Source organism: Boleophthalmus pectinirostris, unplaced genomic scaffold (genome assembly GCF_026225935.1).
Source record: "Boleophthalmus pectinirostris isolate CB_2022bp ecotype Guang Dong unplaced genomic scaffold, ASM2622593v1 HiC_scaffold_19, whole genome shotgun sequence".
NCBI lineage: Eukaryota > Metazoa > Chordata > Actinopteri > Gobiiformes > Gobiidae > Boleophthalmus > Boleophthalmus pectinirostris.
This window is the reverse complement of record NW_026571140.1, coordinates 36,803,906-36,818,159: the sequence shown is the minus strand read 5'-3', so window position 1 is coordinate 36,818,159 and position 14,254 is coordinate 36,803,906. Positions and strand designations below refer to the sequence as shown.

The window sequence follows — 14,254 nt, the reverse complement described above, 5'->3', positions numbered from 1 at the left end:
GACCAGAGCAGAGTTTTGTCATTACAACAACTAACATGCTAACGTGCACTTCCTGATTATAGACACATACAGCATGCAGCAGACTCATTTTTTAGATTTTTACGTCAAAAGCTGCTTATATGATATATTTAAAACAAGACACATAAGAAACAAGCAAAAACAGGTGGATTAATAAAACTCTTTTAAGGCTCTTTTATTATAATCCAGATTTTAGTTTTTCATATACGTATTTATATATTTAGTCCAGGTTTAGACCTATTTCAGTCCTGGTTTAGATCTGGTTTAGTCCTGGTTTAGACCTGGTTTGGCCTGGTTTTAGTCCTGACAAGTATTGTGGTCTATTTTTAGCCTCACTTGTCTCTTCAAATGTTTTGCTCTTAAAAGTAAAACGTGTTTTCCCTGAACTGGAAGAAATAAATATTACATACTGGCCCTTTAAGGTTAAAACTTGACTTCTCTGTAAAATGATTTTTTATTTATTTTTATCGTTATTTGTGTATTTATTCATTTATTTATGTATTATTTGTCTTAAAATGTGAAAAACAGAAAAAATTTTCCTCATTTACCTTAAACAATATTAATTATTTACCATTATTTTACACTTTATACTCGCTTTTCACAACTCTCCGAGGCCAGAGCAGAGTTTTGCCATTACAACAACTAATATGCAAACTTGCACTTCCTGATTATAGACCCAGACAGACTCATTTTTACGTCAAAAGCTGCTTATACCATTTATATTTAAAACAAGACACATAAGAAACAAGCAAAAACAGGTGGATTAATAAAACAGGCTCTTTTATTATAATCCAGATTTTTGGTTTTCATATACTTATTTATATATTTATAGAGGCTTTTGTACAATTGGACCCCGAACAACATTTTGAAACAACAGAAAGCTCGTGAAAGAAAGAAAATATTTAACAAAAGTGCGTCCTTTTCCGGCGAAAGGGCAAAGTTCATCTCTACAGAAGGCACCGCGTGAGGAAGAAGAAGAAGAAGAAACCATTGCATAGAACCCTTTCACATTTTCGACATTTTTGAGAATTTTACATTCACAACTTTTTAGAATTTAACATCAGAATTTCAGATGGGGAAGGGGATTGTGTCATTCTAGGGGCTATTCACAAACAGGAAATCCATAAATATTCAAATACGTTGTGTTTTTTCGTCAGGTATTGCTTGCGTACATTTGCGATATTCATTTCGTGGTTAAAAATCCTCGATATATTCCAAGTTACTATGCCAGTTTTTGTTTTCAGGAGGAGTAATTACACAGATATGAACCATAAACCAGGTCAAAAAAATCTGAAATCTAACTCAAAAATAAAACCCCACTGTAGAAAAAAATCGTCCTCCAGCTCCATTTTACGTCGTATAAACCCAAACGTTTTTCACATAAATACAAGAAAAGAGATGTTTTGTTTCAGATCAGTACCCAGAAAACCATTTGAACTGTGCTTTACTTCATAGTGCATACGAGAAACGAGCTTTAATTACCTCTCTGACTAAAACATGCATCTCTGATTACAAATTTCATTGGACGATATTGGAAAAAATATTAATTTAATGCAAGAAAATCCAAAATTGACAATGTAAGATGGATTATTTGCGAGAATTTTGACACTTTGGACCTAAAAAATGTACAAACAGTAATAAATCTGCATTGTAATTTGAATTTTTATTAATTTATTATATTAGGAGAAGTTATTTTTATATGTGGATTAAATTTTGGGTTCATTTTTGCACCTAAAATCATCTGTTTTGTTCACTGTTAACGCTTCTGTTTACACTTTTCTAACTAATTCTTAAATTTTAGATTCATTTTCATGATAAATATTGAGAAATTTTGCTTATTCTAGTTGTAAATAGCTGTAAAATTGTTATACTTGGTGAAATTCTGTGCCCTGACCTACAAATGTGAAGATGAAAACTGAAATTTCAAGCTGATTTTTTTCGTTTTTTCTCATTACAGAACTGAAAATGTATGATGAAAACAACAAAAAGTCATCTAATGTGAAATGATGAATCTAAAACTACGTGAAATGACTCGAGTTGCATGTTTTAAACCAGACAAAATAAATAAAGCAGGTACCACAGCTCTGTTCCAGTCATTGTATTATTATTATTATTTGGTTCACTTTGGCATTGTAATAAAAGCATGAGATAATATTAACAATAACATTACAATATTTTTGATATAATATCTATTTTACACACATACATTAAAAACCATCGACCACGTTTTCATTCGTGGAACGCTTTCAGGAAGTACACAAAAACATCCCGCTTTTATTTTGGCGGGGTTTGACAGAATTGGTCTCTGTACAACTTAAATTGACACAAATGTAATCCAGTTATTGCATGGGGGAAGCTGCATGTGCATTCACCATGTATTTTTATTATTTTTTTTACAAACAATAGAGCGTCTGGCTGTTAAAATGAAAACGCTGTAATCGGAGATGTGTTTATAGTCTGAAAATTAACTTCAAATGTTCACGTTTTTGCAGATTATCACGGTTAGGGTTGCGAGAAGAGTGCGCACCAACGTTTCGGAAAGTCAGAAATCGTTAAAAAAACCGACGCGATTGTCGACGAAACATGCCATGCCCGACCTACCATAGCTGCACTTACAGATGGACGTTACATGTTTTAAGTTTGTTTTTATTTTTATTGTTTTTATCGTAAAGAGTTTTCAGGCACTTCTGTATAGTCGTGGTGCAAGGACGACCAGCTTATGGGTTTTCGCACAAAATACTCAAAAAGGCACACGAAAATCTGTCCGTAATAGAAGTTTATAATACATGACGTGTCCCGTTTGAATGTTCGAGCAAAGTCTCTGCTTCCAGTTCAGTCTCTGCTTGAGTTTGAGATGTTGCGTTTTGCCTGAAGATTGTGTATTCGTCGATTGGTCCTGCACAGTTTGTAGAAAAAAAAACAAAAACCAAAAGGCTGAGCTGCGAAGTTTTTTGGCAGTGCTCCAGTCTCTCGCATCTTGACAGCGAAGTTGGTTAAAATGTGAAATATGCAACTCTGGTGTCAGTAACAGGCAGTTTTCAACACTGTGTCCTCATTCTTATATTGTCACCAGTCGCTGCAGTCCTTGGGCTTTCTCTCAGTGCCATAGTTTGTCCCGATAGTGCTATATAGTCTTATTTGGTTCATGGTTAAGTCTTGGTTTTGTTTTATTATCACTATTTTATTGTTTTGTTTAGTTACGAGGGACAACGCACAAACACTGACCTGCACAAAAGAGGAAAAATGTTTGCGGCAGGTTCTAGCAAAAGAGCTGATTTCCACCTGCAGTCCCTGGTTTATGTCGAAATTAAATTAAATTTAAATTTGCATCGAATTTGTGCAGCTTTTGTGTGCTAAAATCGAATACACTCCAAGATTTTTTCATGTTTTAATTCAAATTGTAGCTAATAAAACTTTGTAGTCAGATTGCAAAACCAAAAATCGTTAGGCTATATAGTTTTTTGTTAAGTTTTAGTGCTGTTCCAATGCTTACTCTGGCACGGGTCCAAGTCAAGACCTGGTTTAAGGATTGCCTATCTCGGGACAGTTCAACCACAGCGGAGTACCAGAGTCCAAAAAAAAAAAAAAATGCCCCTGTCTTCGCGTTACAAGAAAAACTCCAGCTCAAAATTTTACCGTCGCTCTCCCCCGGGGGCACCGTGCGCTCTCAGCTGCCCATAGGTTTGTACGATCCGTCGGGCAGTTGTCTGAAGATGCCCCGGAGAGTGTCCAGCTCCCGGGTCAGATGCTCCACTCTGCGCCGGAGCCTCTCGTTGTCCGCGGAGAGCTCCACCACTTTCTGCTGCGTCTCCAAATTACGCATCTTCGCCTTGTCCCTGCTTTTACGCACGGCCACGTTGTTCCTCTCGCGCCGCAGCCTGTACTCGGGACTGCTCTTATCCACGTGCTTTTTGGATTTGCGGTCCAGCATCTTGCCCGGGTGGTGGTGGTGGCCGTGGTGGCTGTGGTGCGGGCTCGGGACCGGGGTAGGCGGAGGCGTGGGGTGCCCGGGCTGGAGGTGCATTGTGGTTTGCGCGCAGTGAGCGATCTGGTACTGGAGGTGAGGCATTTGCTGCTGCTGTTGTGCCTGCTGCGCGTGCCCGGCGTACTGCTGCGCGTGGTGGTACGTCGGGGGCATCGCGTGGGTCAGATCGTCCTCGTCGCGTGGCTCTTGCTTAATGGCCACGGGTCTGATTCGCGGCTCGTACAGCGGCTCTAACTTGGAGTCCATGTATCCAGACATGTATAGCTGCTGCTGGGTCGGACCGCATTGCACTTGCTCGTACTCCGCGTTCATCGCCTTTAACTTGTCCTGCCGCGAGTTGTGGTGGAACAAATCGGCCAAAAAGTCGTCGTTGAACGCGGAGGGGTCTATGTACGCGCTCAGGTCAATGGACGTCTCGTGGTCACCGATGTCCCCGCCGAAGTCACCGGGGTTGGGCTGCTGGTGCTGGGGGTGCTGCGGGTTCTGTTGCTGGCTGTGGTGGAGGCCGTGCGTCAAGCTGCTCATCAGGGGCCGCGGCGCCACCTCGTACAGGTTTGACAGCTCCATGGAGGGACCTAAACCCGGGCGTTCATGGCGAAGAGCTCCGGGTGGAATCCAAGTTGTACAAGTGCGTAAAAGTCCGCGCGCTCCGCTCGGCGTCGAGTTCAAACCGAGTGAAGGCGAGTGTCAGAGTCGTGTTTGATAAGTGTTTTAGTTTGAGAGCAGCGGGGAAGGTGGAAAGGTTTGAGATCAGCGGTAGATCCCTCCTGCTCAGTAAACTGCGAGCTGTCAAACTGCGGTTTTATAGCTGAGCAGGAATGGGCGGGGCGGGGGCGCGCACAGCAGGGTTAGACTTGGATTTAAGTTACTCACTGCACAGACAGATCCACGGAGCAACATAAAGGTGCATGGTTTTCTGTAGAATGACTAATGCATGACTTAAGGATTCTTTGTGATTAAACCTGCAGCTCTAAATCCCAACTGCGCGTTTTCAGACCTGTAGACCTTTACTACTCTGAGTTACAGCAAAGAAAGTTTCTAATTTTGAACATAAAATTATAATTGTAATTTATCATTGTGCACAAAAATTGGACACAAAACGAGTTATTTACAGGGGTGGAGTAGGTCTACGCCACCCTCAAAATCAGGTTTCCAGATTTTAATTTTTTCCTTTTTATTTCTAAACTCATGTATTTATTTAAAAAGTGTTATTTTTTTGTTAAATAATTCTGTCGCTGTTTTGTTAAGTATACAACAAAAGCTTGTGCGTTATTGATAATTGAAAATAAACGTTATTATGCCACAAACTGTAAAATAAAGATCATTTTTAACATGTATTTTCAACCGTACAGACTATTGCTGCGTTACACATTACACATTGCCTTTAATTCGCGTTAAACTGTGCACACTTGGATGATGCGTAATTACGCACGGCGCATGCTGCAAACCACGGTGCCGTTTCTCTTATGCCAAAGCTCATATAAATCATCAACTACACGTAACCCGTGTCTCTCATTGACGTATTTTTAGGACATAAAATGACCTTTGATCCCTCCGTTGGACTTGTGCCAAAAAGATAAATCCGGGCCTATCAGATAAACACCCCCCAATAAAAACGAGTCAGATAAAACTTTCTACAAATTCCGAGTATATTTGTGGAAAAAAGAGTGTCCCCTTGGCTTTATTTATTCTTTTACCTGCTCCGACACGACTCAACCTCGAGCCTGGGAGAGAGAGAGGAGCCGCGGAGATAAAGCTGGGGGGGCAGCGGGGGGTGTGGTCTCCGCGCTGGGGGTGTGTGGAGAGAGAGGGGGGCCCCGCGGGGAACCGGAGCCGGAGTACCGGGGTTCATATCAGGCCTTGCTGCGGGTAGATCAGGATAAGCGCAACACGAGCGAGCAGGAGAGAGCGCAGCGGGATCCGTGGACTGGAGCGCCCTCTTTCGGTCACGGCGAGAATTAAATGTATACATACTTCACAACACAAGGGTGGAACTTTTTACATGATTTTTTTGCGCTTTCTTGCTTATTTTTCAATCTAAAACAACTTCTAGTGATTCTGATAAACTAAAACCATACCAAAAAGTAATAATAATAACACAAAGAAAACAAAACTCCGCAAGGATTTCTAACAGACTGAAAGAAAAGTCATAAAGTCATGGCTCAAAGGTTAATATTGTTCAAACAGTGGATTAGAACAGTATTTTACAATAGGCCCAGACAGACTTTTAATGGGCAATAACGCAGATAGGACAGGCTGTCTGCAGACTAAAATGTTTTATAGTGTCAAAGTAATACATTTATAACTACTTCTGCTCGCTCAAAATTTTCTCCCAACTGCGTATCACTGTCAATAATTATCACCCAGATGAGGAATATTTACAGGACGTGGCCAAATATACTTTTAATGAGCTGCTATAGCAAAATGTCAAACAAAAAAAATGTAACTTTAAATGATTTGAGCGGTGAAAAGATCATGTTACCCCTTGGATTCGGGGCATGTGCTGGTGGAACATTTTGGCCACTCAGTGTTGATCAAGACAATAAAGGGATTTGGCGCTGAAAATACAAAAAAGTTTTCCACTAAGCCTAATATTTGGGTACTTTATTGCACGGATATACACTTATTTATGCATGTCTTTGTCCAAAAATGTAAAAGTTGTGTTCGCAATGAGAGGAATTAGAACGCAAAACAGACTTATACTTCAAAAACACGGCAAAAAACAAAATCGAGATGACTTGAATTAAGAAAGTTTTGTCACGATTTGAGTAAATTTCACTTGACGAGTAAAATTATCTAAGACTTTTTGTACTTAAAATATGAAAATACATCTCAGTACGCTTAAAATAAGAAAAAATAACAACTTTTTGGACCTAAAATAAGAAACAAAATCAAATGTTGCTTGAATTAAGAAAAACACACTTATTCCATTGGTAGATAATCTCACTTGTCAAGTTGAATCGACTCAAATAAAGTCAAAATGTTCTTAATTTAAGTCATTTTACCTTACCTAGATATTGTTTTTTTCCAGTGCAGGTATCATTTTAGTAAGATTCTGGCTCTGATCTTGAGCTGGTTCCCATGGGTGCTGCCCACTGCTCCCTACACGTTTCCCAGAGGCACTAGGAATTGAAGGTCGGGTCAAATGCGAAGGACAAATTTCTCATCAAAGTTAAAATACACTTAATTTTATTGTCCCTGGGTGGAAACTTGTCCTCTGTGTTTGACCCAGCCTTTAATACCATCGGGAAAACCTGTCACCCATCTCCAAATCTATTATTATTCATGATTTGGTTTGATGTTGTTGTTGTTGTTATAAAGGAAAATTTGCTCTTATAAATGACAAGAACTTTGAGCTTTTAAGCGCCCATTATTACGCTGTTTTCTGATCTATGTTATAATATTGTTTCTTTATCAAAAACATAACCATTCATCCATTTTTTTCTGCTTATCTGGGCCCGGGTCACGGGGGCAGCAGTCTGAGCAGGGACTCCCAGAATTCCTTTACCCCAGACACTTCCTCCAGCTTTTCCGGGGGGATCCCAAGGCGTTCCCAGGCCAGCCGAGAGACACAGTTCCTCCAGCGTGTCCTGAGTCTTCCCTGGGGCCTCCTCCTTCCCTGGGAACACCTCCTGAGGGTGACGTCCGGAACAGATGCCCGAGCCACCTCAACTGCTCCTCTCGACGCGAAGGAGCAGCGGCTCTACTCCAAGTTCCTCCCGCATGACAACATACAACATACAAACATACCCGGAGTTCTTCTCTCAAACAGAAAACTCACTGTTCCATCTTGTGACGCCCTGGGGCAATACAAGAAGTGCTCCACTGTGTTTCTAAACTCCATAGACCTTCACGAGAATCAGGTGAAAAATGTCAGCTCTGGTATTGTCAGTCTCTGTTCTCTAATCTCTACTGAACTGAAAGTAAAATGTAGCTGTTAACTTGAAAGCTACAACTACATGACATCACAAGGTGGAACAGAGCAGTTTGAGCTTTGACAGACTTTTAATCAGTGTTGGGCAGTAACAGATTACATGTACCACAGTTATCTGTAATCAGAGTACAAATTATGAGTAACTGTATTCAGTTACAGTTACTGTTTCAGTGAGTGGTAATTGGATTACAGTTACTTTGTTAAAATAAATGGATTACACGGCGGGATTTTCCTGTTTTCACATTATTATTATTATTTTTTTTTTTTTGGTAATTCCTCTCATTGCTGGAAACTAAACCAGGTCTAAACCAGGAATAAACTAGGTCTAAAACCAGGTCTAAACCAGGTCTAAACCAGGTCTAAACCAGGACTAAATCAAGACTAAACCAGGACTAAACCAGGTCTAAACCAGGTCTAAACCAGGTCTAAACCAGGACTAAATCAAGACTAAACCAGGTCTAAACCAGGTCTAAACCAGGTCTAAACCAGGACTAAATCAAGACTAAACCAGGTCTAAACCAGGACTAAACCAGGACTAAATTAAGACTAAACCAGGACTAAACAAGGTCTAAACCAGGTCTAAAACCAGGACTAAACCAGGTCTAAACCAGGACTAAAACCAGGTCTAAACCAGGTCTTAACTAGGACTAAACTAGGTCTAAACCAGGTCTAAATCAAGACTAAACCAGGACTAAACCAGGTCTAAATCAAGACTAAACCAGGACTAAACCAGGTCTAAACCAGGACTAAACCAGGTCTAAACCAGGTCTAAACTAGGACTATACCAGGTCTAAACCAGGACTAAACCAGGTCTAAACCAGGATTTAACAGGACTAAATCATGCTGTGTGGACGTGTTTCCTCCTCTTCTGTCAATAATATTTTTAATTTGGTTCAGTAAAGTCTGGGCTTTTTATTTTCTTTTATCAGACAAAACATTTTATGTGACGATGTCCTCATCTTTGCTTCTCTACAGCAAATCAAGTAATCCAAAGTATTCAGATTACGTTACTCACCTAAAGTAACTTAATGGATTCTGTCACAAACTACATTTTGGGGGGATGTAATCTGTAATCTGTAGGGGAATACATTTTAAAAGTCACCTTCCAACACTGCGAATAATATAGAATTACTCAAACTTGTGTGAATGAAATCAGACAGCTCCAGGTCTGTTTTTGATGATAATAACATTATAACACGGCTTAATGCTCACAAGAGTCAATTTTGTGTAATATAAGACCTTTAAAGTGGGCAAGACTAATATAAGCGTTATTTTTTATGTCAGTATCCACACATACACATACTTGCTCCTTGTTTCTTAGTATTTCTCAGTATTTGAACAGGCTTTCCTCCGGGTCCCTGTGACTAAGCGAGGCGTGTGCTCGTTGACCTTTGTCTGAATCTAAAACAAACACAATCTTAACAGTGAGACGGTGCTGATGGCTCACATGACGCCACATGCTCCTCCGTCCGTCAAAACACGCGCGGGATCGGGCTCATTGTTTCACAAGTTAAATGTTTACCGCTCATTAATCTCACTGTTTTGATTCTGTTTACTGACCGGTGTCTCTATGGAGCCGCTCGTGCCGCATATTTATATAACTCTGCCTTATTTCACGCCTGTCTCTTTTCGTTTTTGCTACTTATTTTGAATTTATTATTAAAATTTATATGGTACGAGTAAATTCTTATAAAAGTAACACAGACATATTGTTTAAATTACAATAAAAAAAGCTCCAAATAATCCGAATAGCTCACGTAGTTGGATATAAAGAACATACGAATGCACTTTTTTGTCAATCGAAGATACTAAACTTTTGGGACTTGGTAAACTTTAAAACATGCCAGATTTTATTTAAAGCGAAACTCAACCTGCTCCCAGAAAATATTCAAAAACTGATCTGAGCACAAATGGATTCAAATACAACCCAAGAGGTCAAACGGATTTTAATAAACAATTCTCTCGAACCACTCTCCAAAGCAAAGTGTGTTACCAGATGTGGAGTCGACTTTTGGAAGAGTTTAGACGACCATATCAAAGCTTGGACTAACTTGGGGCACTTCAAAAAACAGAATAAAAATCAAATCTTACAGAAATACCTACGTAAAAGACGAAGATATATTGAACTACGACTATTGACTGGACACGTGCTTTTCTTGGACGTGGCCCTTTGTTTTGGTGCGATCGTGGACGATGAATTCTGTGCCTTCTTCGTCGTTATCGTTGGTTTGTGCGACCGTAAACGAAAACAAAACTGGCATCTTTTTTTTTTTTTAATGAAGATAAAAACTAAAAAAAGAGGTGTTAGTTTATGGAACAATCTGAGTGATGATTTTTAAAACGTCTAACACTGTAGAAACCTTTAAAAAGAGTATGAAGCTTTATGTTTTGAAAGATTTAGAGCTCTGGAATGAATGAATTGTGCGTTAAATTTAGTTTGTTTTAATTTATATTTTGTCTCTTATATTTACAGTAAGTCGTAAGTGAAATTGTAAATGTAAACTTGCGGTTCATACGCTGCTTTTCTTTCTTGGAATTCTGTAATTTTTTAAAAGGGTTTGGCGTTAAAAGTAGTTTTTACTTCAGCTTAAACCCTTTCAGTCTATGTTTTGTTTTGTTTTGTTTTGTAGTGCTGCAAAATGACCAAATAAAAAACGACTATATATTTTTGCTCTTTGTTATTATAATATATCATGATGTGTGAGCTACTGTGTCCAACTAATCTCCCTTGTGGATCAATAAAGTCAAATTTTTCCATATATTTCGTTAGCTTAATTGTGATAAGTAATTGACACAAATTTTGAGACATCCAGGAATAAGATAAGACTTTTCAAAATTGTAATTCTGAAGTAGACCTTTATTATTGCAATTATTTATAAGCGAGTCTGTCTTTTCAGATTTCAGTCTTTTTGTCAGTTCTGTTGGATGTGTTTTTAATGTGAACTTTGAACAGAATCCTATTATTAAATCAAAAATTATAACAATTGCAAAGTTTGTTTTGAAAAACTGCAATTAGGTGTTTACCCAAATGATCCTATATTACACAAACTTGACTCTTGTGAGCTTTAAGTCATGTTAAAATGTTGTTACCTCCTCAAAAAAAACAGACCTGGATTTGTGTTTTGTTTCATTCACACATGTTTGAGTAACACTTTATTATTAGTCTGTCCACATCTCCAAAGCTCAAAATGCTCTGATCTACCTTATGACGTCACGTGGTGGCAGTTTCCAAGTTATTTCCAAGCCATTCCTGTATTACAACATGACATCACAAGGTGGAACGTGGTGTTTTCCGTTTGAGAGGAGAACTCAGCCAAGATATGTTTGTGTGTTAAACATGTGTGAATGAAACAAAACACAACTCCAGCTCTGTTTGTGCTGAGGAGAACTTAGATCAGAAAGTAGCGTTTAAAAGTTATTGACAATATGAGGAAACTGAAAGGTGAATTTACAGTTTACATGAGGCAGCCTGGAACTCTGACACTTCGTCTATTAACAGAGTTTACAATAGTTTGGCGTACTATTTTAAATTTAATAGGCCAGTACATTCATTACAAATTAACTCGCTCATAAAAGCCAAATTCCCAAACACACTCCATTCTTACTTTTAACATTTATGAACGTGGATGTGTACGGCTGGGACGTGTGTGGGTGTGTCAGGTTTTATGCACTTTTTTATTGTCCATAGTGACACTTTACGTCAGACATGTCAAACTCTGGCCTGGGGACTAAAATTTGGCCTGTGATATAATTATATTTGGCCCACGAGATGATATCAAATACGTATTAGAGCTGCCACCGGCTGCAGCGCAAATACTACAACTACAAATACTACTAATACTACTAACTTTGAAGAACTTGTATCAGAAAAGAGTCGTGCCAAGTATCTGCTTTGCCCCATGTGCATCAGAGTAAATCACAATCTAACAAACCGATCTTGGATTTTCTTCATGACTTCTGACTGTTCATAGGTGAAAGATTTTCAGTGAAGCAAGTTGTTATTTTTGACTAGCTGTTGCTTGTGGGAAAAAAAGAGAACATTTAAAAGGAGTTCAAAAGCTACAAATAGACCAGGGGTGTCCAAACTTTTTTCATCAAGGGGTACATTTCTAAACACAGATGAAGCAGAGGGCTGTAGACTGGAACTTAATACAGTAAATAACTGAAATATGTGCATGTTTAACACTTTAGAAGGAATAAAGGACTGATGGCTCATTCTAAAATCCTCAAAACCACACATTAAATCTTCAATATTCACTTTATCAAAGTAGATTTTCAAAAAACATGCAAGTAAAAAGTTCATTTTTAATTAATGCAAGGTAATTTGGGCCAAATCACCTGGAAGCCTGAGGGCCAAGAAAAATTTGTCCGAGGGCCACATTTGGCCCACGAGCCGTAGTTTGGACATGCCTGAGATAGACTCTAGAGACATTATTTATTTAAAATGTTGTTTTTTGCTTAGGCAAAACTATTATTAAACATTTATTTTAATAAGAAAAGGTTTAACATTACATCTCTAAAGAAAAGAAAACATGCAGATGTTGTTGAAATTTTTCAGTAAATATCTAGTTTGGCCCACAACTTAATCCCTGTTTTAAATTTAGGCCCTCTGTGAATTTGAGTTTGACACTGCTGCTTTACATCTTTTTTTAATCTTAATTATTTATTGGTACCTTTGCACTGAACAAGGACTGAACTTAATTTTGTTATATCTGTTCTATTCATAACATTTAGATTTCAATCTACTATAACTGTATTTCTGTTAATTAGGCCACGGTAACCTACTATAACTGTATTTTTGTTTTATTAGACAGCTTTATCTTTCATTTCGAGATAGGAGTTAACCTGTAGTTGCATCATCTTATATTAATCCTCATTGATCTGCACAATTTTGCAACAACAGCAAATATGTGTCTTCATAAGATAAACACTGGACATAACTATCCCACGGTATAAAAAAGACTGGCACCAAAACCAGCTTTTAACCTTCTCTTTGTTTATACTTTTCTTCAAGGTCTATTATTAATTATTTTCTAATCTATGACCAGTGTTGGGGAGTAACAGATTACATGTACCGGAGTTATGTAATCAGAGTACAAATTATGAGTAACTGTATTCAGTTACAGTTACTGTTTCAGTGAGTGGTAATTGGATTACAGTTACTTTGTTGAAATAAATGGATTACACGGCGGTATTTTCCTGTTTTCACATTTTGGGCTATAACCCTTTTTTTTTTTTCTTCTTTTTTTTTCAGTAATTCTTCTCATTGCCGGACACAAAATCAGGTCTAAAACCAGGTCTAAACCAGGTCTTAAACCAGGTCAAAACCAGGTCCAAACCAGGTCAAAACCAGGTCCAAAAATGTCTAAAACAGGTCTAAAACCAGATCTAAACCAGGTCTAAAACCAGATCTAAACCAGGTCTAAAACCAGATCTATAACAGGTCTAAAACAAGGTCTAAACTAAGACTAAACCAGGACTAAACCAGGAATAAAACCAGGTCTAAACCAGGTCTAAAACCAGGTCTAAAACTAGTTCTAAACCAGGACTAAACCAAGACTAAATCAGGACTAAACCAGGACTAAAACCAGGTCTAAACCAGGTCCAAACCAGGTCCAAACCAGATCTAAACCAGGACTACAACCAGGTCTAAACTATGTCTCAAACAGGATTTAACAGGACTAAATCATGCTGCGTGGACGTGTCTCCTCAACTTCTACCAATAATATTTTTAATTTGGTTCAATAAAGTCTGGACTTTTTATTTTCTTTTATCAGACAAAACATCTTATGTGAAGATTTCCTCGTCTTTGCTTCTCTACAGCAAATCAAGTAATCCAAAGTATTCAGATTACTTTACTCACTTTAAGCAATTTAATGGATTACATTACAAACTACATTTTGGGGTATGTAATCTGTAATCTGTAGGGGAATACATTTTAAAAGTCACCTTCACAACACTGTCCACAACAACTAAATGACACCTGCTGGATTTTATTACACTCCCAAATAATAAAAAATAAAGTTAAAATTGTTCAAAATAATCCAATTGCTTCTTTAGTTTCTGTTCTGGTCACAATAAAAAGGTTGTATTACACATAGGTGAAGTCATGCGTGTATGAACTCATCCAGCATCATACACTATTACATAAATACAACCAAAACCCATGCGCGAACCTGATTGGCTCACGCACACGTCAATCCCCCCGAGCATTGCATCACTCTGCTCTTTCCTCACACCCGATTGGCTGTTTCCCTTCACTGGTCCCGCCCCGCGCTCTGTGATTGGCCGTGCGTAGACATTGCCGTACATGGGCA

The 14,254-nt window shown here is 38.5% G+C and overlaps 1 protein-coding gene across 1 annotated transcript; it reads right to left on the bottom strand.

The window, feature by feature from the left end:
- Nucleotides 1-2,101: 2,101 nt before the first annotated feature.
- Nucleotides 2,102-4,765, bottom strand: cebpa (CCAAT enhancer binding protein alpha). Its single transcript, XM_020924545.2, has one exon. It carries the CDS (start codon nt 4,568-4,570, stop codon nt 3,686-3,688), a length of 885 nt encoding a protein of 294 aa, XP_020780204.1. The 5' UTR covers nt 4,571-4,765; the 3' UTR covers nt 2,102-3,685.
- Nucleotides 4,766-14,254: the final 9,489 nt, after the last annotated feature.